Source organism: Falco punctatus, assembly GCF_963210335.1.
Source record: "Falco punctatus genome assembly, chromosome: 3".
NCBI classification, from domain to species: domain Eukaryota; kingdom Metazoa; phylum Chordata; class Aves; order Falconiformes; family Falconidae; genus Falco; species Falco punctatus.
The window spans coordinates 33,304,171-33,330,566 of NC_137582.1; the positions used below are offsets into that span (position 1 = coordinate 33,304,171).

The window sequence follows — 26,396 nt, forward strand, 5'->3', positions numbered from 1 at the left end:
CTGTATTTTCCATCTGGCTCTACCAGAATCTTTCCATTCTTTCCAAGGGGAGACTTATGTTGTAGAAAGCCATTTGTAAAGCTAATGATGTATCTTTAATACGGCATATAACATGAGATTAATTTTTAGTGCTCTTTGGAAGACAAAGTCTCTGGAAACAAGCAGTCCCCAAGATTATAGCTGCAGAGGCTCTCCCAGGGTGACACTCTCGAAGGTCCTCTCCTTCCCCTTGGGCAGGACACTAAGCCAGATCCCAGCCTTGACAGATCATGTGGAATTTGCCTTATTACATAGTTACATCCCATACAGGACACACTCCTGAACACAGTTGCCCGTCACACCCAGGAGGATGAGAGCACAGCAATGTCATTGTGTGGGGTGTGCAGCTGCCCCATATGGTTTGTCCATCTCAGACTGCCCCAGCCCTCAGTCACCACCAAAAGCTTTGAGATGGCCCTTCCCAGGGCAATGTGGGGCTATTTCTGCTGAGGGTTTGGCTTAGAGTGGAGGACTGGTTTCCTTTGCAGGCTGTGGCATGCAGGACTTGCTGGCCCCAGAGCACTGCTGCAGTGGTGAGGCTTGATCTCACACTGATATAATGAAATAGCCATTATGGTTACACTGGCCAGGGTCTCAGCCTCTTTGACAGCCCTGGGCTTCCCTTTATGAAAGGGGGAATCGATAATATTCTTTAATGAAAAAATGGGGAATTAGTCAGCATTGTTTAAAGAGATGTCATACATTATAGCCATATAGTAATTAAAAAAAGAAAGGAAGATTTCTTCACTATTTTGTTTTTGTCTTTGCAGCTGTGGACCACACATATTCAAATATGGGTCAAGCAAACTGCAAAACATCCTTGGTGACAAGATAACAGGGTAAGGTTTTCACTACAGAAACAAATTTATCAAATATTCTTAGACTCAGTCTAAACTTTGGTCATAAAAGAATGGGGAGGCGATAGATGGCATAAATTCGAACGTACCATTTCTGTTTCAAGTAAGCACGTTCAGCTTATTTAACAGAGGTTCATCTATTTCAATCAGCATGGATCTTGGCAGTCATATTTGGTACACATGGCTCAGAAAAATCTCTTTAAAATACAGAAATCCTGAAGTGCATTGCAGAAAGCCAATACTGTGAACTGATTACCTGAAGAACAGAAGGGTGTTCAGACCTTTGAAGACATAGTAAGCCAAGGAAAACTTATTTGGTCAGTGTGTTTTAGGGGAAGCTGATGACTCAATACTTGACTTCTAACAGTATTCATATACAGTCCTGTACCACCTCCGTGTCCAAGTCTTCCACTCTCCTTTTTCAGTCAGGCAAGTCTGTGTTGCCTGCGTGCAACAGTATTACTGCTAGGTACCTCAGTCACAGGTTTTTAGAGCGCTTTTATCACTTGTGTGTATACAACTTAAAACCCATTGCAACACAATGTCTTTTGGGTACTTACCCAGTCATCCTGTTTATGCTCACAAACCGCTCAGACTAACGTCAATGATTGAATTAGTAGAACTAATCCCATTTTCTCTGTCACCTTATTTTCAAATACTAGGAAATTAGTTTCTGAGTGTCTGATGAGTGGGATGTTCTTGCCTTCACTTTTACAGCCTGGCAAAGAAAGTCAAACAGATGAAGTCTCTTGTCAAGGACGCACCAGAAGAGGGTGAGGTAGCTGGGAAGAGCTATTTTCTGCTGCTGAGTCCCTGTGCTTTAACCCCAAGGCCAGACAAATGAACGCAGGCAGAAGCCTGACCTGAAAATAGCATATTTTCAGTTAAGATCACTAATGAGGATTTTAATTAGTTGAGTAAGCCAGTGTCAATACAATCAGTAAACCAATCTCCATGACCTAGCAGCCTACTTCTTTCTAAAGGAAACTGTATTGTAGACATGTGGATATCGGGCACTTCTCAGCCATTTTTTACTGTTTATTGGCACAAGACTAGCTTCATTAATTTGTATTTTAATTAATTTTAAATAACATGGCTTTTCTTACGGTGTAGATCCATTCTGAACTCCCTCCTCTGGACTGGGGCAGCCACCCACTTCCAACAAGGGCTGGTACCGCTGTGTGGCTTGCTTGCAGGGACCTGCTAGCCCAGTCTCCTTCTTCCCTGGCAGCTGGGCTTTCCCCACCCAGCCCCCTCCAGGCTGCCATCACTTGCTTTTCATCTGGTCCCAGCAGTCACCCTCCCTGTGTTACAAAGGGAATTTTCTGCTCCGTGCCAGTGGTTGTGGTAAGGCCCCTTCCCAGCATTGCTGAGGGTTTTCTGTTCTTGGCACCTGTCTGCTCCCGAGGTAACAATAACTGAAATCAACTTTTCATCAGACATCACACCTTACTATGATTTTTAGCATGTTACTGATAGTGAAAGGCTTGGCAATGGCTATATTATTACAGATTTAAATTAATCTGGACAATCTAGATATATTCTGTGATGCAACAGGGTCTTTATTCTTTCAAAGTAGCATAACTATCAGTGGAAGCAGTTGCTCCATTGAGGTGATTTGTTATTTCTGTGGTGTGAAGTCATGGTTACAAGAAGTCAGGGATACTTTCTAGCTGAAAGTGTGTGAATATGCAATAAAATAGGGAACTTTTGAGCTTCCAGATAGCTTAGGATGGCTGTGTGCATTCTAAACAACAGCCTTGCAACAATCACCAGCAATCACAAGTGCAATACATTGTGCAAACGCTGAACAGGAGACTTCCACATTCTACCGTGCTTATAAGTAAGACTGGGTGAAAGGGAGGAGGAAGGCTGAAATAAAGAAGGAGAGAGAACAGCATGATAGCTGGCAATCATCAAGGCAACAGCAAGGACGAATTAGCAAACCAGAAAGGGAATGGAAGGAAAAACAGGTAAAGAAGTTTCTTTGCAAGCTCCCTAGGAACAGAGGAGAATAGCTGGAGAGAAAAGGAAATGTGGAAGGGATAAAATAGTACTGCTTTGCTGTACTCTGCTGTGTGAGGTGCAGGATGTCCCTCTTGTGACTGCACTGAGAAACCTATACTAGCCTGGGAATAGGCTACATGAAATGACCATAGGGCAGAGCTAATGCTGCTACCAAGAGCTACTTCACCAGTAGGATTGATTGCCTTGCACAACAGCAGTATGCAGGAAAAGACCTGTGTGATCCAAGCCTGCACAGAACTAAGTGAGAGAGTCCTGCCGCTGGAAACAGTGTGTTGGTGAGGGCTGCAGGAGGTTTTTGCAACTCCCCCTGTTCCACGGGCAAGTCTGCATTTCATAAGAGTGAATACAGACTGAAACATAAAATATAGACATACTCTCAGGAATAAGAACGCAGAGCAAATTGTCAGGCTAGGTCTGATAAAGAAAAAGTCTAGAATTAAATTAAACCAAATCATCTACTGACAGTTGACTTAGGTGAAGGACGACAGGTACAGACACCAAGTCAATAACCTTTTAAAAGCTTTCACCCATTTTCTAGGTGCTATTGGGAATGAAATGTTAAATGCACAAGAAATACTACAAGCAATCAAAGGCAAAAATAAAAAATGTTGTAAATTACTTCCTAACGTCTTGGTTATACAGACTATTAAGCAGCAATAGAGCAGTTTCAATTTGTATTAACTTCTGCCATTTATAGCAGATGAAAATGTGGTTCTACTTTTAGCCAGCATCAGTGTTGTGCTGGTAATTAAAAAATACCACAGCTTAAAATAATTTTCTAATTCAGTATCTTTTCTTCTACCCTTCTAATCTGAGTTCAGAGTGAGTGAATGAAAGAAAAAACAGTCTTAAATGCTTGCCAATTAAAACTTTAACCAAGTTCTGTGAAGATTACTAGATTTGTATTTCATGTCTGAAACTTTTTACAGAAGCATGAATTTTCTGAAAAAGAAGTGACAGTTTTTAATGGTGTTTGTCAGCCAGCCATGCAGGGGCAAGAAGAGCTTGCATACATATCCAGGATTTGCACACTTTCCTAAACCAACCCTACAGGTTTTTGGAGCCTGTTTTAAGTGTTCCAGAGGCTTCTTTCATTTTTTGCTCATCCTTTCCTTCCTAGAACAAACTCAGATCGATTGTTTTTGAGTTTTATCTGCATTGCGGGGCATTCCTACAAAATCATTAGCTCAGGTCTCAAATGGCTTTCTTCTTTATATGGAACACTGCAAGAAAGTTAAGTTACTGCAAGGAGGCCCGTACCATCCATCACTCATCTTTTCAGGGAAGAGTACTAGATTTAGTAATGCAACGGTGAGGCAAAGCTGCCTCTTGAAAATGTCTTTGGTCAAATTTTCAGTTAGAGTAAGTCGTTTTGACCCCACAAATATTGGTTTGATTTTTGGTCCATTTCCAATATGCTCAGAAGCAATGATTTTGTTTCCAACTGTGGTCTAATTTTTTTTCCACGCTTATTCAGATGTCACTCTTTAAAAGTTAAAGACATTGTATGAAAACAATATGCATTTGGAAGACAAACATGGTTCCTTTAGGACAATGTATCCTGTTTATTCCTAAAATGGAACTATTTTAGTTTCCTTGAGTATAAAGCTATAATGAAAACTAAAAGGAAGGTAACAGGTACCAATTATAATAATCAGTCTGCATGGGTACCAAACCTGCAATTATATTTTGCAGGTTAAGTGATCACACCACAGAAAATCTGGGAACATAATAAATAATTTGTTCAATCTTAATTAGGACAAGTCATTAAAGTGAATTTTGAGGGGAAGGAGGGGAAAAAGGAGGCAATGAAAAGAAATTGCTGTCCTTAATACTGTTTTTTAAAGTAAAACCACTCTCAAGTGAATCTAATTATGGGGTTGAAATGGTGAAGAAAGGAAAAGTAGAGGAAAAAAGCCAGGGAAAGAAATTGAAAAGAAGTTAATTGTTGGTATATGAAGGGAGAAAGGGAAAAAACAGGTTTATAGCTTTGTTAAATCTTTGTGGGTTTTCTGCTAGTGCGGCTGTTGCAGAAATGTTGATGTTGTCCTTACACACCCATCGCTGATTTCTTCCCTGGTTCCACATCAGTTCTCTGCACTCCCGTGACAACATTCGGAAGGACTCTAATGACAAGGTGATGGGCAGTGCTGAGAAGGTATGGCCAGAAGTGGCTCATCAGCCAGGTTTGGAAACTGCAGGGTGACCACAGCTGCACTCTGATTACCCTCCTTGTTTTTCTGCTTCATGCCTCATTCTGCCCTGAAAACAGTGATTGTGTTTTGATTTTTTTCCGAGTATGACACAGCTTTCAGTGGCATAGCTAGACCATGTATAAAATCAGATCAGCATTTGGAAGTGGATATCCATCCATAAAAGTAGAAATTAGGCAGGTTTGCTCCTGTATTTAGCCTTTAAAACGTGGCTTTGCATGGTTTTATGTGGTGGACGTTTACTGCTGGCTCAGTTACTGCAACCTTTCACTGCCTTGCACAGGCACCTAGCACCTCCTATGGACCTGTCAGGGCTTCCGAGACATACAGGAAAGTTTATTAGTGACTTCTTGGAGAGCTCAGCATGGGCTGGTTGAGGGGCCACCAAAAGTCATTCAGTACTGCAGTATGTAGCTGTGCTCATATACGTTTTATGAACCCCTATCTTTTGGATCCAGCTACGGTCTTTTAATTTCTGTGTAACATCACTTGGGATGTAAAGGGGTGGCAATTTTCAGGAATTTTGATCTGATCAGCAACTTGACTGGTGTTAATGGACTTGCTGGGAAGCTTGCTCAGTCCATATGACTAGGAAATGAGGGGAGATTTGGGAACTAGGTAAGAAGCAGGGGGAATCAAAAGGCCACCATATAAAAAAATCACAGCACAACTGAACAGACTCAGTCTACTCCCCTGAGATGTCAGACACATCAGAAAACACCATCTCTCTGAGAGAGATGCTGAGCTCTTTACTCTTCTTTTATTTCTGTCTATTGGAAAGGCTTAGGAAAAATGTTCATTTTGTTTGTAAAATAAAAAAAGCTGGGTAAATCCTCAGCTAATGTTAATTACAAATCTCCATTATTGTAATACTTTTCATCCACTGTGAAATGGTCAGACCAACTCTTGCCATAGTGATATGAGAGGATCAGTGAACACTGTTCACCCCTAACCTAAAATAGTGTTACTTTGAAAGTATGTGTGGCTGAAGTAAGCTGGAATACTTCCAGTAAAGCCAGCATGATTTTTAGCAATTGTTATGCTGTTTATTTGCAGGTTGCATCCAATGCTATGGTAGTATGCTTCTCATAATTACCCACTAAACCAGATACGTCATGTAGTCGGCTCATGAAATGCCTTAAAGCAAAAAGAAATTGTTTACTGGATTATTTTCTCTGCCCCACACTCCCACAGTTTAAACCTGTTTTGGCAGTCATTTACTACATGACTAGTCTCCAGGCAGCAGCTAGATGGCTTGTGAAGATGTTTGTAAAATTAAATGCTTTCTGCATTCAAAGTCCAAATGTTTACCTAGTTTGTCTTGATAGACTGTAGGAAGACAAGTCGGTCAGAGGAGAGGGGATAAAATCATGGTCATGTTTCTCCTTGTGATTGCCGGAACTTCTCCTGGGCAGTTTGGTCTTACCTGGTTTTTAGCGTCCTGTCTTTTGGAGAAACAAACCTATGTCTTGAGTGTGCAAGGTACTTGGTTGAATTTCTTGGTTCAGCATTTTATGTGGAAGAAAAGAATTGCTGTTTGCTGAACAGAATAAACATATCCATTCTTTTTATTCTAGAGAGTTTTTATTTCCTCTCTTCTCATTCTTTTCTGCTTCTGAGACCCCCAAAAAAGGAGGATTACAGGAACATCTAAGGCTGGTCAGACCCAGACAGTGGTCCAATGGTCTCTGGAAGTTTGTTGTACAGCCAAATTCTTACCTGAAACAAGAATCAGATTATGTAGATATCTATATAGAATAAATCTATTCTCCAAAAGGCCTCAGAGTTCTTAAATCACTTGTCTTGTACCAAAACACACTGGTCTGGCAATACACACTGTCCCGGAAAAGCAGAAGCACCTTAGTGACTTGTACATCTCATTTCAATATTTAGTCTATCTAGGATTTGATCTATTAGTTACAGTGAATATTAGGGAAAAATCCTGCTCACTGGTATCTGTTGCTAAATAGGAGCCAATATAATATCTGAAGCCAGGGCCAATATGCTCATGGCAGCTAAGGTCATGCAGAAGGTGATGAGGTACATTTTGGGTCAACTGGAATTGCTTCAGCATCTGTAACTTCTGGCTCAGGTGCAGTGAGTCCAAGCAGTGCTGCGGGATGTGCCTCCCGCAGAGGGAGGCAGAGGCACGGCTCCTGCCCTGTGAGGTGACAGATGCTGTTGCGAATGACCCGAGGGCCACCATACTGTTAGCCAAGACTCGGGGGCAAGCTAACAGGGCTCAGAGACTGCACAGCTGACAAAGGGCGTGAAAGGAAAGTGGGAAGGCTGTCAAGTCTGCTGGTGCTTAACACATTTTGGAGAATGAATAGCTGAGATACATGGAGGGAGCCCAGTAGGCCAATATACATCCCTTTACTGTCCGCATTTGTAGCAAACACTACAACCAATACAGGTGCTCTGCCTGAGAGAAAAATAAGCAACACAAAGAAAGGAATTTGAAACGTCCATACCCTCCTCCACTTGCTACCTTTTGCTGGCAACTGCTTATAGAGATCTTGTCTGGTCTGTGCATATGATTCACTTGCAGTCAGAGTACCTTAATGTATCGAGACAATTAGAGGCAGCAGATAGATTTCATAAGCTGAGATGAAAGGCAAGGATGGCTTGGTATTCCACTAAGTAGGCAGAGCTAGGGGATTACTCTAGAAGGCAGTTAAGGCAGAAGTGACTTCAACAGAGTAATATGGAAGAATTAGAAATATATATATAGAACAAAGGCCATAACTGCCCATGTACTGAAATCACGTTGGCTAGATGTCAACAGGCAACTGATTTGACCTAAGCACTGTATTTTCCAAAGGGTGTCTTTGTAAATAGCTCTTTGCTACCAAACAGCAGAGGGACTTGGAGATTTCACAAGTTTCATCTGAGAAAAAAAAAAGTATGAGGATGGAGATCTGCTCAGACATTCATTCAGAACAATTTATTTTCATTTCTATACAATAGCTGATTTATTATCTAGCTGATTTATTATCTATTAGCTTGTTTATTATTTACGGTTAATTTAGGAGTTTTGAAAAGGTTGTTCATCATTCTTTTGAATTAGGTATTTATATATGCTGTTATATATAGGAAACTGCCAGGATGAGAAAAAATTGTCTTCTGCTGCAGACACTAAGGCAATCCTACAAGGAAAGAGGAATGTCTGAACTTTAACCTCATCTTCATTTGAATCTGCAGCAGGCTGTTGTACAGCATTATTCAGAATATGTAGCTGACACTTCCCCGGAGCGCAGCCTGTCCTCAGGAGGGTGGGAACAGTCCCATGGCTCTGAGCCTGCTGCTCCCAGAAGGTCTCAGAACCACGGGCTCGCTTTCTTTCCCGAGAGCATCAAGCAGAGGAGTTCTCCCTCTTGTGGAGTCAAATGTAACCTCACTGGAAATTTTAAATTCTGCTTCCATGACCACACACACGCTGGGACAGGCAGGACCTAAATTAGCAAGAGAAAGGTGAATTAAATTTGCAGGTTTCCTTATGTGATGGCGTGGAAAGGGCAAGAACAACGGCTAGGCAGAAATAAGGTAGTATCATTGTAACGAGCGTATTTTGACCTGAGCACATACTGTGTCATTGTAACCACGTTCTGAAATTCTTCTTTTGTGCTGTTGTAGAAGCACATCTAAGTGCGTCAGATGTCTTGTTCAGCATCTTGTCCTTGAACTTACGGTCATTACCATCAAATTTGCCTTTCTTCTATTTCTAAATGACTTGTTTGACTTCCTCTCTAAAGAGGAAGGATTTATTACAGTTTTAAACCACTGCATGTTCCTTTTTTCCTGGTTTCTGCATGTAGGTAGAATGCTCTTAAACAGCCCCAAGCAGTTGTTTTTTTTTTTTCCTAGTTTAAACTCTCTTTGCCCTCCCTCCAGCAGGTGTGGCTCAGTTGGTTTTGGCTCTGTGAAATGAACATTTCTGTACTATGTAAATATATTGCTGAATTAATCTTTCTTCTGTTTGTATGCTGAAGTGTATTCAGTTCCATCACTTGACAGACACCAGATTTTGGGTGACCAGCTTTTTAAATACCTACTAATTTCTACCGCATCTTTTATCAAATTGTAGCATAAACCAGTTCATTCTCATTTATTCTTCCTGTTAGAAGAGGATTGACTCACAGTCATGTGCTTTAATGTTGACCTCTCCTGTTTCAAAACGTTGGTCATGTAAACCAAATTCCACTCCCTTCCTTTGACACTAATACTGACCTTTCTAGGTAGCTAATAACCAGACATTTTAGTAGCCAGTTTGTCTTTCATGTTTTTCAGTGACATCAATTGCATTCAATGTGTATTCCTAAACAAGTGCTTCTAATTTCTTGTGGTTATAATCCAGGCCTTTGATGCACAAGACAGAGAAGTTATTCTCCCCTTACTCTGTGGCATCTTCTTTAGATCTGCAGCTTATTTTCCTCATTTGCCTGCCTTTTTTTTTTTTTTTTTTTTATTTTTAGAGCTTTTGAGCCACTTGCACTTCACAGAGTTGCTTGGCTGCTGCTCCACATAAGTCAAAAAACAATCCTGCAGAAAAAAAAATGGGAAGATTTGCAAAACCTGATTGCTTATCAGCTAGAGAACAGGGACTTGAAAGATCCAGTACTGCAGCTTGAAAGATTGTGCAATACTACTTCTGAAGTCCCTGTTACCCAATGAAACTAAATTTCAGGAAAAGATATTTAGGAATTGTCTTCAGTTTCAAGTCATACTCGTGCCAAAGGCACTTTGTCCTGTAACAGAGCTGTGACCTGGCCTAGTGTCAGGTCCTGCATCTCTCAGGTTGTTTCACACTTCATTATCCTCGTCCTACCTAATGTGTGAAGGCATTTTCTCACCTCTGTAGCCAGGGAGCACAAAACAGCCCTTAGGGTTCTTCAGGCTGGTGCAAAGCCCTGGCATCTGCAGACTTTCTATAGCTGATAGTCTTTCCTCTGTCAACACCAACTTCTCTTTTCCTTTGCTGACACAGAAATGGAATACCATACCAATTCTCTTCTGTTTTTATTCAAAGAACTATGATTCCTCATATAAAGCAAGAATCCTGTATTTTCCTGATTCCTAAAGAAGAGCTAGTACTATTCCCAAGTACTGTATTGCCCCAGCTTTTGCCCCTGAAAGACCCTTCCCAGTTCTGCATGTGGGCTGTTCTCCAGGGTCTCTTGCCCTTGAGCCTGCCAGGCTCCCATTATGCATCGCAGCACAGCCTGCACTTTTCCATGGCCTACAGCTTCCAGTGGGTTCCAGTGTTATCCGTACCCCAGTCCCTTCTACCACAGAGATGCCAGCTGACAAACTAGATGTCGAACAGCCGCCTCCTGATATTTTATGTAATGATGAGATACTTTGCCTGCATGCCAAGACTGTCTCTGAAAAAGTAAAACTGTTTATTGTTTGACTGCATAATTGAGCATCTGTGAATAATGTAAAGAAAAAAGTGTTTATTCTTACAAGAAGAAAGAGTTTGGGTAAAGAATTTCTCATAACTGTAGTGAGAAAGTGTCCCATCTGGAGTAACTAGAAATTTTTCCTTCCACAAATGCTTCTTCTGTTGTGCTACAGAGAACACAAGTAAGAGTTAGACATTTATTGCTCTCCTGACAAACCAGCTTGCAAGATGTAAGGCAGGCAAATTTCATTCATAGTACTACTTTAATGCTTTAAAACCACACAACTACAGTATTTGCTATGGATCAGATGTTTATTTAAAACACTTCAGCGTCTATGAGTTGCTTTAGATATTTGACAATAGACTTACATGTATCATTTGTAAGAAATGAAAAAACATCAGACATTAAAATTTCTGGGATTTCTATGTCCATAGAGAATTTCAATAACATTAATCACATCCATAACCTTGCACCTGACTACTACTTTCCTACTGTCCAGAAAGAAAATGAAGGCTTGTGCATCATACCCAGAAAGTGAACAGATTCATGCAAAAAGAGATTTTGGGAAAAAACAACAACAAACAAACAAAGAAAGAAGTTTCTCAGCTCCGAATTCTTGATGCAAATGGCCTTAGTCTGCAGCCCTTATTACACTCCCCATAGCACCTGCCAGCTGGTATCACCTGAGGTGTCACCTCAGGTATTTCAAATCACTTAGGAACTTTGGTTCTGCAAGGAAAACTTTGGATGATGGTATAGTGCTGTCTTGGTGGGACATGTAGCTCAGCACCAAGCATGACTTTGAGCTCTGTGGAGGCAAAGACTGTCACGTTTGGTTTGATACTGACTTGCGGGGTTTGTACTTTTTTTGTGCCCTGATACAGTCTGGGACTGTGCCTCTGTTGTTAACCACTGCTTGGCAAGGGATGGGGCCAAAATGCAGTATTTCCACACAACTGTAGAGCAGGATCAGAGCGGTGCTATACTGTAACAAAGGCATGTGTTGTGTGTGTGAAGAGGACATGGGGATGTTCTGAGCTGGGCAAACTAAAGTATGCCATAGGTCTTCTTTCCTCTTTGTGTTTTGTGATTGTGGTACTTAAAGGATTTTAGTGCTCAAAAGCAGTGGCTTCCCAAAAGCAAAACATGCATCTCTAATATCTTTGTCTTTAACTTAATGTAGTGTGTTTTTATTGTTTATACTTTGCATCAAAAGAAAATCCCACTGAAAGGAAACTGCCACAGCAGATGGCATTGAAATGCAAATAGTAGGTTTCACAGGAGCCCTATCAGCAAACACTGTATTGGAGATGCACAAAATTACAATCCTGTAAATGACTTCTTTAAAATGTGGGGAGGGAATAAAGAAAGGTTTAAGTAGCAATGATTGCCTATTCCATTTCTCTTTTTCTGGGAAGACATCAATAAAAAGACAATAATGCTAGAAACTACAGGGACTTGTATAAGATTAAATTACCTTTATTGGGGCTAATTGAATAGGAATGATGAAACACAAATTAGAAACAATGTATGTTATATTGAAATACAATTACAGAAAGGAATTACAACTTGCTGACAAGGATAACAAATGGCGCTACATATCAACAAACCATATTAGAGCTGGAGTGACTTTTTATGGTCCAGGTTGCAAGGCTGATGGCTTTTTTTTAATGGCAGTTATTGTGTTTTTCATTTTGGGAGACTAAGAATTAGGGTTAATTGCACATTCCCATGTGCCACACTGAAAAACTTCAAGAGAACTATCCCCGTTCTTCCCTTTTCTTTCATGGCACCCACTGACAGGGGCACTTGTCCAGTCTGTGCACTTGTCCACACATGCCTGTGCTGGGTATCGTGCAACAGCCACCTGTGTGACATGAGGACCAGGCAGCCAGTGCTGGAGGCTCTCTGCGTGCTCAGGAGACCTGAAGGTTACCTTGCCAGCAGGAACTGTCGAGGCCAAAGGGTTGGGCAGGGGCTCAAGGGATTTTGTAGACAGCAAGGTTTAATTTCTCCTTGTGAATTCCTTAAATAATTTCCACTGTAGAAAAAAATCAGTGTGATTCATGGGGTCACACCTTTGATACTACTAGGCAGGCAATGGACACTATGAAAACATGTTTTCCCTGAATATATGCTAGCTGGAACACAACTCAGTCCCTTACAGTGCTCCACAACAGGTTGTTCTGCTGGAAAGTGAAAGCACTTCAGTTACAGCGGCATAATTTGTTGAAAATAACTTTTCTGCAGAAGGGTAATGAATGTGGGATAACACCAAACTAGCATCATATCCACATACTGGACTGTTTTGTACATGTATGTGTGGTTTTGTTTTCAGGACCATGTGGTGAAGCAGATGATCACAGATATGCCATTTACAAAAGCATATCAAGACTCCATAAAGAAAAAGAATTCTAGGAAAAATTTTTCTTCCTTTCTTCTGACCAAGCATTCAAGGATTTAGGAGACTGACTAGGACAAGATGACATTGCTTACCAGAGGGCCGCTGTAGATGTTTAGGTAATTTTTCAACTGGAAGACAGACTCCCAAATAATGTGCAGGGATGCCTGAAAGGGTAATACCAACGATAACAAGGGAATTGATTGTGTTGCTGTAGAGAGAAACTATCACTAGGAAAAGGGAACATAAACAGTATATAGGGAAGAAGAGGTTAACCTGTGGAGACAAAAAATATTCCTACATTTATTAAAAGATGCAGTAAATATTGTACAGATGTTTTGCAGATTAAAGTTAGACATGTCGATAATAAAAATACAGCTATTGACTGCATGACTGCTATGTACTGAACCTTTTGACTTCCTACAGTCAGTACAATTTGCTAGCTTCTGTGTATGCTGCTGGGAGTCTCTGATTTGGCACACACCTGAGTATCTCATCATTTTGTTGTTTTCAGGCCTGCACAAGCTCAACTCCTTTCCAATTAATAAGAGATCAATCTTCAAAAGCAGTGCTTTAAAACTAAGCAGTAATGGGTAGTTTTCCCTCTAACTTCAATTGCAGATTTTTAATTGCTGTTTTGATTGGGAACTAACTCAACTAGATTTTCAATTACCATGTTGATGCTACAGAACTAACGGACTGGTTTACAACCATTTTGCCTGGATACTTAACAAATATACCACAAATAAGGAAATTTGTAACAACTCCTTCATGGGTTTATTTTTCACTAAAATATTTGTCACCGGCTATGGTAATGAGCTTTTTCAGAAGTCCAGGAGCTGACATTTGAATACTGAGAGGTACTGGTATAAACATTTCTTTTTTCTTATAAGGATTAAAACTGTAAATTGATGAAAACCAACTGCTACATTTCAGAGAAGGAAAAAGCACATGCAGAGCTGTGACGTTGACTAAACTGGCAAATGCTGATAGGGATTAAACAGTCATTATCTATAATCTGATTGTAATCCTGGCTTTAGTAGAGTCAGTAGCAAAACTGCCAATAAGGCAAGATTTAATCTTTATCTTCCAAATATTTGGGGGGAATGTTTGGAAATGAAGTGTGAACATGCTTCAGGAAGATTTGGTCTGCTCTAGGAGACTGCAAAGTTTGCTAGCAATAGGTGCTTAGCATATTTTATGCCTTTGTTTGAACCATGTGGTTTTTGTAATCAGGATGTTACACTTAAATGGAAAAAAAAATGTGTGGCTAAAAATTGTGCAGAAGGTTAGGAAGAGAGAGTCACAAGGAAGAAATATTTAAATATTTAGATTGAGTGTTTATTTGGATTTCTCATAATTTTTACTGCAGCACTGCAGAATGAAAATGCAGGTCACAGAACCAACAGAGTGCAGTGAAACGGGAGCCAGCATGTGGTTCTGTGTGCCTGGGCAAAGCTGTGTGTTTCCACCCCTGCTTCTTGGACAATCACTGGATTAAAACTAGAAAAAAGTTTTAGCCATGCTTTTTTTTTTGTGTAGTGTCCTAACTGATAGCCAGATGTTCTTCTACAGTCAGTCAATAAACTTGCATTTTATTGTCTATGACCACTATGCAGTGGGAGGGAACAATCAAATTATATTTGATTATTCAAGCTTTTGAACTTTTGCATGAGCAAAATTTTGGGCATTTATGGGTTTTGGAGGAATTTTGCTGAATTTGTTAAGTCATGTAAGTTTGAGCAGTGCGAAGCTCTCTGGAGCCCCCGTCACTAGCTCTGCTGAGGTCTGCTGTGAACAATACAAAAGGGGGTTGTTCCGGGATGAAATAAGAAACCCAGACATTTATTTATTCCTCATCTATTTTGAAATAAAAATAGTTATAAGGTTGAATGAAAGGAAAAGGAAATGGTAAATAGAATTTCAACGTCACAGCAACAGTACCAGAATAGATGTTCTTGTGGAAACTCAGATGGGTTTGCTCCTTCGTTTCTTATCTTGTATGTTGAAAGGATATCTGTGGCTGATAAATAGTCTATAACATAACTGGCAATGTTATGGTTGTGGTATTAAGTATCACATAAACACATACATACGATGGCTTTTAGGGCTTGTTTCCTCTCGTTTACTTACTTTAAGAGGCTGTGGTCTATGTGGCTGCATGTATCTCAAATATATTAGTCCTGCAACAGACAGACCCACACAGCTCCAGTAGTTGAAGCAGTAGTAATGAATGAGGAAGAAAACATTTTCCACAAGGAGATAAAGAAAAGTTATTAAGCCCTAGAGATAATAAAAACAAAGGCTTCTTAATGCAAAAATAAAGCGGTAGTAAAGTTATAATATGGCCTGTTTCCAATATATTTGTCTGGATTTAGGAGATTAAGTCCTTGCAAGAGGGATGTACTTAAAACTCTGAGAAATCTGCAAATATGCTACGTGAAACATGCTGGTATTTCTTCCTTAAACAGCAATGAGACCACCGCATTTGGCTGAAGAGGTGTCAGACTTGTTATGTTTCAGCACCAGCAGAAAACCCGCCTAAAGCGGCCAGATGAGGAGCCCCAGACTCTGCTGCACTATGGAGAAGTTGCCAAGAAGCTTTCTCAGGCAGCTGCTTACTCTGCTGTTCTGGTTGGCTTCAGTTTCAAAGCAAACTTTTAATTTAGTTTCACCGTTGAAGGCTATCACAGCCCACTCGTCTTTGAGACTATTAGAGTAAATTGGGTATTATACAAGTATGCTATACTGCCTGCATGGAAAGACCTAAAACACCAGGAATTTAATGTCTCTTTTAACAGAGGAGCAGAAAAAAATTCCACTGTGAAAAACGTGAATGGTGGTGTATTAAGGCAGTATAGCTCATCTTACTGGTGCAAACAGAATCCCTCTGAGAAAGGTGTTCATACTGAGATAAGATCTTTTAGTAAATTACCTGATGTCAAACAGGACCGGTATAATAATCTATTCATAAACCATGTGTAACACAGGGCAATAGAAGAGACCAAATAAAATAAACAGCAGTCAAATGCTTCTGAATGATTTCACCTTCTTTTTTTGTGCATATCCTCCCCCTTATTTTATAATCTGTTAGATTTAAGGATTATTAGTAAAATCATTTGCACCAATTGTATACCTCATGGTTCTTCAAATTTGTGTCACAAGATTCATTTGTATAGTGACAGCAGGAAGAAATCAATATGGCTATAGGCATCCAATGGTGAAAATTTAGTTTTAGTTGCTTTTTCACTCCTAAGAAGAATCCTGCAACATCAGCCTACAGCAGGGTTTGAGACATGTTCCTGCCATGTGCTTCTCCAGTGACACTCTGAAAAGTCACATAAAGACTTAAACAACTCCTGTCTCTATTGTTACACGTGTAGCCATTCTCTGTTTTCTAAGTAGTACTATTGCATTTATTCCTCACTAATCTTATTGAGAGAGCACGAGTGTGAACTAAGCCGTTCTCTTTCCACTGAATAAAAACCCTCGTGAGACAAACACCACCACCACCCTGAATGAGTTTTTTAAATTGTGGGCATTTGAGGAAGATTTTTGCAGTGCAGGAGAAGCCCAGGAGAAACACCAGGCAGAGGTGGGGTGTTAGACTGCCCAGGTACAGATCCTCGGCTGCCCCGGCCAGGCACAGGGCCGGGCTGTCACTTACACTGAAGGCGAGAGCAGGGGCTGGTGTGTGGCACTTTATATGAACCAAGCTCAGACTGTCAGGAAGGTGTCCTTCCCTAGCTCCAACATAAAAAGGTCTAAAAAAAAAAAAAAAAGAATAAAAAACCTCAACCAGAGAGTGAGCCAAGGAATATTTTGTAGGTTTCTGACAAAGGCAGCATTAATGATTTTATTACTCTGTTGTACACGCTCCTCCCTTCTCAAGTGGCTTTAGTTTATCAATTGGTGGTGCTCATGAGAAGAAACATCAGATCGTAACAGTCCTTCCACTGTAAATGAACAACTGGACATGGCAAAAATTTACTGTGTCACTTTTACAATGCAGATTAATCATAAATGATCTCTTCAATTATTTAAAATACATCTTATATTTCATATCTTGCTGCTGTAATCATTGATGAGTTTAAGCCACTACAGCAATACATGGCCACTGCTATAGGAATTATCCAGTTAGCACAACTAAGGGTTTCACTGCCAAACACCTGTAACAAAAATGAAAATAATAGCAAGGGCCGTTACATTAAGCATATGGACAATCCTGAGAAACTCTCATGAAAACACAACAGCCCAAATATAGTGTCACAGCCCATGCTTCCTTATGACACCTGATAATGATCTGGGAAATCAGAATTTGGAAAAACTGATCAGTATCAAAACAAAAATGGTAGATACACTAAAAAAAGATTTAAAAAATTTCTAAGCCTAGGTCAAGTCAATGAGAGAAGATGTGTTGACTTCAACGTACTCTGACAAATACTGACTATAGTAGTCCATGAGTTATAACTGTACTTTCGTATAAAATATTGATCAGGTTTTAAAAAGCTTTTCACTGCACATTTTTGTGTTGAAAATATTGCTGTGATCCTGCAGCATTAAACATCACACACACTATATTAGAATGATAGCAAACAAACCCCTGGCTGTTAAACCACCAGGACTTTCCATAGCTCAGTCTCTGCCTGGCCCTGGCAAAAGCATCTTCTACAATGAAGTACTGTTAGGAGCAGGATTTACAGAGCATATAAGAGGATTTTACAAGAGCAGATTTATTGATATATTCTTGTCCTGGTTTCAGCTGGGATGGAGTTAATTATCTTCTTAGGAGCTAGCGGGGTGCTGTGTTTTGGCTTTGGTGTGACACTTTTCAGTTCCTCAGGCTTTGTTAGTGAAAAGGCTGGAGGGGCACAAGGAACTGGGAGGGGACAGAGCCAGGTCAGCTGACGCAAACTAGCCAAAGAGGAATTCCATACCATGGGACGTCATGCCTGGTATATATACCTGAGGGGCTGGCCGGGGCGGGCAGAGGGTTGCCTGGGGACCTGCTGGGCATGGGTCAGCGGGTGGTGAGCAGTTGCGTTGTGCACCTCGTGTTCCTTTCTTCCTTTCCCTCTGGATTTTATTCTTTCCCTCCTCCTTTTCATTATAACTGTTATTATCATCATTGTCATTATTACTGTTCTTTCATTTTTCTTCTATTTCAATTATTAAATTATTCTTATCTCAACCCTCCAGTTTTACATTCCTTTCCCACTCTCCTCCCCATCCGTTTGGGTGAGGGGGGAGTAAGCGAGCAGCTGTGTGGTACTTAATTACCAGCTGAGGTTAAACCACAACAGTTCTTTATATGCCTTCTAATATACTGGTACTCTTACATGAAAACAAATTTTAAAAGCAAGCAACAACTTTCAGCATCAAGATATTTCAACTGTTTCACCAAAAAGTATGCTACCCGCGATTTTTCTGCAGTACCATCCATAAGTGACTTTTGTTTTAATTATTTTATTCAACTTACCAGAGCCAGTGCATCAGTTGTGAGGAGACTTGACAAGTCCACACTACACAGTATGCTATATTAGTCAACAAGTAAATAATAGTCACAACAGACATTGAAATTGCAATATTCCTGCAAAGGAAAATGGCAAAATTATGTCATGTTTTTTAAACAAGGAATATTTAAACAGAAGATTGTTCCCAGAGTCAAACATTGTGAATGGATACCTCCATCACTTTTTGTAATCCATCATTTTATAATTGTGGGGTTACGAAATAATTTGCAGCCACATGTGGAAAAGTTCCATAAGCAGCTTAGTTGGCTGCTTGCGGGTCTGTCACAAGTTTTAAAGAAAATTTCGTACATTTATATCTGTAATTTTATATTCTGTCTTTTGTATGAAGAAATTTAAGACAGTGCTTAAACAATGAGACTTAAATGCACACAGGTGTTTTCTTGATCATAGCATTTTTTCCTAACCATAACCTATGTATGTCCCAATACGGGGTGGACTATATCAGGCTGAGTAGGTGAGGCACAGAGCTCCCACAGGACATTCCTACAGAGGGGAAGAGATGATATTTCAGTGCTACTATGGATTTTTTAATGTTTCACTCAACCTTTCATCTTCAGCAAAATTAAACATTCTGCCCAGAAACAGTAATGCTGAAGATCACAGGATAAAACAGCCATAAACCTGACACAGTCTTACTTCACAGGTGGCAAAACCAGTCCTGGAAAAATAAAATAATTGTTCTGTCTAACTGAAAAGAAGTGGGGAATTTTAGAGGATTTTTAGATGGACCCACGCTTTTCCCTCCTTTCAGCAGGGATCTGTTCTCCTGTTTTAAAAAATCTGGTTTAAAGTCTAAGGTGTTACATACATGCAGGCAAGTGAATTATCAGTATGATACAACAGGTGAGTGAGGACAATAATCAGAAAGAGCTGTCATACTTGTTCCTTCTTTTGAAAAAAAGAAGGTTTTTGCAGAGAAAACAGTTGGACTAATTTCCAATCAGAAACAAATAAGAGTGGCTTGTCTGACATCACCTGTCTACCAGGACACTTCAGCAATTTAAAGGAAAAGCACACTTTTACCTCTCGGGATCCTGCATCTGCTCAGTGACATAGTTGAGCATGTCCCGTCCCGCATGGGAGAAGGCGGCAGAGTAGAGAGCCAGCGTGATCATCTTTGGGTTAGTTGCAGAGCCCTTGAATGGAGCTCTCAGGTTTTCTGTTTCTCCTGTAGAAACAGCAGATATCAATTGCCTGTTATGTTTTAAGAATTATGACATAAATGGACATTACATAGAAGTCTCAGATAACCAAAAGGAAGTAAAAATCCACTTAATTCAGGCTTCGTTACTATTTCTAAAAGTGCATAGCTTATATTTTCACTTGACAAATAGGAAAGTTTCAGTCAGACGTTCAGACAGCTACACTTGTATAGGGAGACAGCAGAAGATGTTTACCTGTGTTTTGTTACTTGGATGTGATCTGCAGTTCTACCAGAATTCACAGCATTCTTGTCTCCTGGCATCGCTGTCTAGCCTACGGAAGGAGGGAGCCATACTGAGGTCATGCTATGCCCTGGCAGCCAGGCAGAGGCACTCAGAAAACCCAATTTCAGTTCCTGAATCTGTCTCATATTTCTTCCTTGTATCTGTGCTTTCATTTTCACCAGATGAATTAGTGGCCACTGGAGGGGCAACTCCTGGAGGCATGGTTCTCAGTGGGATGCTCTGCCCCACCAAGGCATTACACAAAATTAAGAAAGGAGACATGAAAAATCTCTCCTTTCAAAATTCTTTTGTAGTTTAGCTCAATCAGTTGAAACGACAGCCTGCAGAATGCTGCAGAATAGACGAAATGTTAGTGAAACTGTGTGAGCCTTTCCTGTGATTCTGGAAAGGGGAAGAAAAGCCTTAGTGAGTTTGCAGAAGAAAATGACTGTTTAATATAAATGGAAGTGGATTGAGTATTAAGGAAGACAGAAATATGCCGAAACCTCCATTAGGGGAGAAAGTAACATCTTTGTTGTAAAATGAAACAACTTTACTCTGTGGTTAAACCAAGGAGTTTATAGATACCACAAAAGCAAATCAGTCTTTGAAGAGCAGTAACTACCAGGAGACTGTTCGAACCAAGGATGGTGAAGCTATGAGATGTACACACACCTTGGAGATAAAAATGGTTGGAAGGAAGAAAAAGAAAAATCGAAAAGGAACAGGAAAAGTTGTTGTTTTTTTTTAATTAAAGGTATCTCATATTCATAATCAGATACATTCACAGTGTTTTAAAACAAGAGGCATATCTGAGCACATCAGAAGGAATACAGCAGGGCTAAAACATTGTAACTTTTCATTAAAACAGCTGCTGGGTTTAAAAGAGTGCATTGACTCAATCACAGCTTCCTCCAGAAGTCTACATCATTCCTCCTCCCAGCCCTTTTTGTATTTAAGTGCTCTGTTCTGCTTAAACAAAGCAGAGACAGATCTTTACTACCCCTAAAAGCCCGCAGCCCTTTGTGTTCCTCACAATGATGTTTCCTTTCTGCCTTTACCTTGCCTGACCCCATGAAGCAACGCCGAGGAACCCACATGGGCTATATGGATGCAAGGGCAGAGGGAATGGCCCCTGGGCCAAACTGCACAATGGCAGCTGCATGGCAGGGAGCTGTGAAGGAGGCGATTTGAAAGCACGGGTAAATCTGTGACCATGGGGACAGGGCAAAGCTGCTATAGGGGTGACATCACGGACTCACACTTTTCTAAAACTGCAGCAGCTATATGAAAGGAACTATTCCTTCGTGTAGCCGAGGCCCTTAAGCAATGCTTTTGCTCTGCATCTTCACGTTCCCACCCCTAGGACCGAGTTCGTTTGTTCAGGTCTCTTGACACTTGAACAAACCAGTGATGACAGTTCTCTTAAAGGCTGGGGTAGTTTACAGTGTAAGAGTTGATACAACTGCAGCCAAGGAAAGGAGGTGGCCAGCAGACATGGAAAAGCAAGCACACTCATTAGATTTTCTAAACTGATTTCAGCAGCAGAAAAAGACGATCTCTAAACTGAAGAGGGGAAACCATCTTTATCTCAACTGACCAAAGATACCACGGCTATTTAGGATTTTAATGGGAAAGGAAAATGAAGAAACCTTAGTAACTAAGCAGCCGAGCTAGAGTTGGAAGAGACTTCATTGTACCAGAGGCCCAAAGTAATAAAATCAAATTTATGGCCATATGCAAATATCAGCTGTAGCACTGGAATTAACTACCCTCCAGCTTTTCAGCATATTCAGTTCATCCAGTTACTGCTGAGTGGCTCATCTGTCCTGTGATGTCTTACAATACCACAGTGATTCACAGGACTTCTCCCTTGTTTCTAGGAACAAGCACGCCCTGTCGCCAGTGGAGGAAAGGACGAGCGCTCCCTCCCCGGCCCTCTCCCCGCGGACCCTGCTGTGGCATTGCTGCCGCGGGCAGGGTGAGGAACGATGTGAAGGACACGTCCGGCAATTCCTGCTGTGCTGTCCTGTCACAGGACAAGTAGCAACACTAGTCTTTAACAAGCACGAGTGGGAGACACTAAGGCTGGCTCTAAACTAGTTAGCACTAGTTACTCCAGTGGCTGTTTGCTATTCAGCCTGAGCAACACAGAACTTGGCATGTGTTGGTTTGTCACACTAAGGGTAGAAGAATAACTAAACCCCATTACTTAACAAACCATAAAATTCCTCTGATCTTCCTATGACAGTTTTTTCCAGAATAAACAATGCTTCATATGTCAGCCTTACGTAGTCTGATCTTCCTGCACAGATTATGAAACTCATATCTGGTACATTTTCAAAAGTAGTGAATGAAAATTATTCTTACCTTTACCAATTTTGTAAAGGCCAACAGATATCACCAAGATAAGAGCCATAACTTTTGCATATGTGAAAACATGTTGTACAAGGGTTCCCCGCTACATTTTAACACAATTAATAAATGTTAAGGAACCTGTAGAAAAAAAAGAACATGCATGAGAGGAGCACTGTATGCTTTACATCACTTAAAGCATATTTCAAAACTGTCTTTCCAGATACCAACCCTCTTTCAAGGAACAAAACAGAATCAAATTTCATCATTTCAGGACCATCTAGATTTATTAAAATGATTAAAATACCTGGTTTAAAATTTACACAATGGTTTTCTGAAGGTTACTGTTTTCATGACAGTAAGAGAAAACACACCAGCTTTTGATTTTTAGCACTAATACCTTCTCCTTTTAAATAATCCTTAAATTTTATTAAAGTCAACACAGTTGCTCACATGCGAAAGGTGAGATTTCTTTATTCTTTATATACTTTATTAAAATTTAAGTAGGAAAGCAAACTTCCAGCTGTTCAAGGAGTTAGTCAATAGGACCCCCTGGGAAACTCTCCTCAGGGACAAGGGAATGGAATAGAGCTGGCAGATCTTTAAGGATGCTTTCCATGGAGCATGAGAGCCCTCGTTCTCCAGGTGTAAGAAATCAGGAAAGGAAGGCAAAAGACCTGCATGGCAGAGTTGAGATGTGGTGGTCAAACTAAAGGGCAAGAAAGAAACGCACAGGCAATGGAAGCAGGGACGCTCCTGGGAAGAGTACAGGGATGCTGCCCAGCTATGTAGGGATGGGGTCAGGAAGGCCAAGGCTCAGCTGCAGCTGAACTTGGCATGGGATGCAAATCATAATAAGAAGGGCTCCTACAGGTACAAAGAACAGTGATTTTGCCTGTTTTTATCTGGTAGTCCAGAAACAGTCCAGAAACCACATACCAGCGAATTTTCTTAACTTTCACTGTTCCATACCTTTTTAATGGAGAAATGTGAGGCCACTGTCCTTAATTATAGATCCTGAAGCTTTCATGAACTCTCAGTTCACTTTTATTATTGTCTTAAACTGTAATTCTACATTATGTTATTGAAGTAATTTTAGGGAAGAAGGAGACACTGTACCCCTGGAAACATTCTTTAATATAGCTGGAATTTCCCCTACAGGTGTACTTCTCCCTAAATTTTGCTCTCATCCCAGGAAGAACTTTCTTTATTTCATTATTATTTGTTTCATGAAATCACATCCATCTGAAAACTATCTGCTGAGGAACCCAAGAGAAAAAGAGAGAAAAAGATACCCAAACCCTCCAGACTCAGGAGGTTAATGTTAACATGAGGATAAAGAAAAGAGCTTTAGCTGTTCCTAGAGATGAAATTGGTGCTGCAGTGAATAATGCAGCTTGTGTAGTTATTACCCTTACTTGACTTCTGGGTAGAAGCCACAAGCATGCATAGGGATTGAGTTTTGAACACTGTTCCTGGAACACTTTTTTATGAGAAAGTCTAACAAAACATGACTGTAGAAGCTTCCCATGCCAGTGTTCGCAGGGCAGGTTCCAGGTATGCTGGAAGCTGGGAAAAACAACATAACTGCATCAAATATAGCTCCATCAATAAATCAGCCTTGTGCACACATCGCACCCCTCCGGGACTGAGGTCCTCAGGGATGGAGAAGGGAAATGTAACAGCTGGGACTGCAGTGACTGTCTCAATTCTTGGGTCCTGCTGACTCATAATGATGCTTACCTAGAACAATGGATTTTTCAGTGCCTGTCTCAGAAGTTTATTTCTCCTTCCCTTCCCCTCTTCACACACACTCTAAAACACTTCCAAAGAGAACTTCCTCAAAATACTATAAGCTAAAGCCAACTTCTCTGAGTAGAACAAAACTCCTCCATGGGACACTGGCCAAAACATTTTGATCACAAATTTATGGTGTTAAAATGTGGGTCAATGGCCAGTTTAAAACAGCCTGCCCTCCTCAAACTTCCTAAGAGGCTTGCTTTCCTTTGTAAAGCCTGCCTGGTTTAGAAACACTGAATAACGTATAATTACATGTGTTCTTTTCCAGCTTTTTTTCTGGTGCAACTCAGTTTTCTAGTTGATCAAATAACTAATGAGTCCTGGTGAGGATTAAAGATTAAAAATTGTCAAACTCTCTTTAAAGATTAAATGCTTTTCTCATCCCAGTGGCACTTTCTCTAACTGCAGGAGCACTATGGGAACACTGGAGTAAAGTTAAATATTAATTCCTGCCATAGGTGTTGAAGCATGACTGCTGAGTCTCCCATCTTTTGTTGATTTCCTCTTCACACACAGGTAACTCCTCTGACTTCTCACTTTATCCCTCTAAGAATAAAAAATGCCACCTTGGCCTGGTGGGAAGAATTTCAGGCATCCAATACATCCGTCACATATTGTCCTTTAAAATTCTTGGTAAGCATTCCCAGTTTCCTACTGTTAACAAAATTTTTCTGCTTGTGTGAAAGAAAGGAGGGAAAAGAAGTCATGTTCCACACACACACACACCCACACCACCCCCCCAAAAATACAAGCTAAACTTCCAGAACCTCCTGGCTCCATTTCTACTTCCTATGGCTATGTGAAATGTTTGCAGAACCCCCCTCCTGTGATCACAGCTGTCCGGAGAGTGCATCAGGACAGCAGCATGCTAGAAATTTGGGCAGAATTCTTGTGTTAGTACTACTTTGGCAGAAGAGCCATTTTAAAACCAATTTGTGCTTTTTATGCCTGATGTGGGTGTTATTTATTTTTTTATTATTATTATTATTTTTAAATGTGGGTCATTCAGAGCTCTGGCTCTAAGCCAAAATGCACAAATGTTTAAGTGGGTACAGCTCAGAGGGAGCGAGAATTTTAAATGCAGCTGTTCCTGAGGTGATGTGAATGTGCAGCTGTGCAAGTAGTGGTCGAAACCAATGGCTATCATTTTTCCTGAAAAGAAGTGTCACTGATGAATGAAGTAAAGTTACTTTCCTGTAAAGTAGGATACATAATGCAATTTGCAGGTTTTCACTAGTACAGGTAACCTGGGTACATGATATCAAACCTGAACTTTGATGTCTAGTATGGATGACCTGGTAGCTAAAGGGAATTTGAGCATTTAAACTGCCAATACTACTTGAATCTAGTAGAGCTTTTGCAATCTATAGCTTTCATGAGAGCACAAAGTTAAAGGTTAAATTATTTTCTTAAGTAACACAAAGTTTTGCCTATTTTTTCTTCTCTCTGGTGCTCACAAATGATAATTTTGGATCTCTAAAAATGTGTAACCACAGCTGTATAGGTAAATATTTTGTTCCTAAATAAGTGACAGTGGATGAAACCATTCTGAAAGAAAAACAAATGGAAGAAGAAACAGTTCAAACTTCTGTACTTTGAGAGATGTCACATTAGCAAAACTTTTAAGCAGACCTTAAATTAAGTCCACAAACAGGCACAGCCTGAGAATCAAAGGATAAGAGATTCAGTTTCCATAACCAAGATATTTAACTTCACTCTAGTTGTGACCCCAGTTTGTATCAGCTGAAAATCTGCAAGAAAGTAGCAATTTGAGAATAAAATCTTTTGAACAGCTTATGCCTCTGTGTGTGTGTGTCCTGCCCCCTCCAAGCCAACAGCAATACTCCCACTAAGCTAAGACACCGCACTGATTTCATTTGGCGGGGTCACAATGTTGATAGCTGTTACCGATTTCTTTATCCTGGACTATGTCTTCCTTAAATAAACAAGGTCTGACTGAAGCAGGACTCATGCTAGTTCCCAGCAAAGTCTTCATGCTATTTAGCAAAGTAGCAGAATATAGGAAATAGTCTCCTGTACAGATCTTCCTGTATAACAGCAAAAGGAGAAGAATTTTTTATTGATCGTGTAAAGAATTTACTGCTGTTAAATCCAGGCAGTGATGAAAACAATTTGAGGATACGCCCAGTGTCTGTTGCCATGGCCTAACCGTTTCCCTCATTTATAGCTTCTGCTACTTTGTTGCCCTACTGTCACCAGTGTCACTTCATCCTTATACTACCATCTCCCCTTTCTGGGACCGCCACTGCTGCTTTGGCCCTGAACTGGTGGCCCAAAAAGCTTAAGCTGAGAAGCCTAGCTGTTTAAGCACGACTG

The 26,396-nt window shown here is 40.4% G+C and overlaps 1 protein-coding gene across 1 annotated transcript; it reads right to left on the minus strand.

The window, feature by feature from the left end:
* Window positions 1–5,919: 5,919 nt before the first annotated feature.
* On the minus strand, window positions 5,920–26,031 carry LOC308060259 (Y+L amino acid transporter 2-like; the record flags this gene model as incomplete). Its single annotated transcript, XM_080378726.1, is given in 10 exon segments — window positions 5,920–13,219; window positions 15,077–15,226; window positions 16,611–16,707; window positions 17,009–17,112; window positions 18,423–18,463; window positions 18,466–18,533; window positions 19,501–19,645; window positions 22,275–22,365; window positions 22,369–22,400; window positions 25,968–26,031. Coding segments are annotated over 10 exon segments (1,017 nt in total). The 3' UTR covers window positions 5,920–12,994.
* Between the last annotated feature and the right edge of the window lie 365 nt (window positions 26,032–26,396).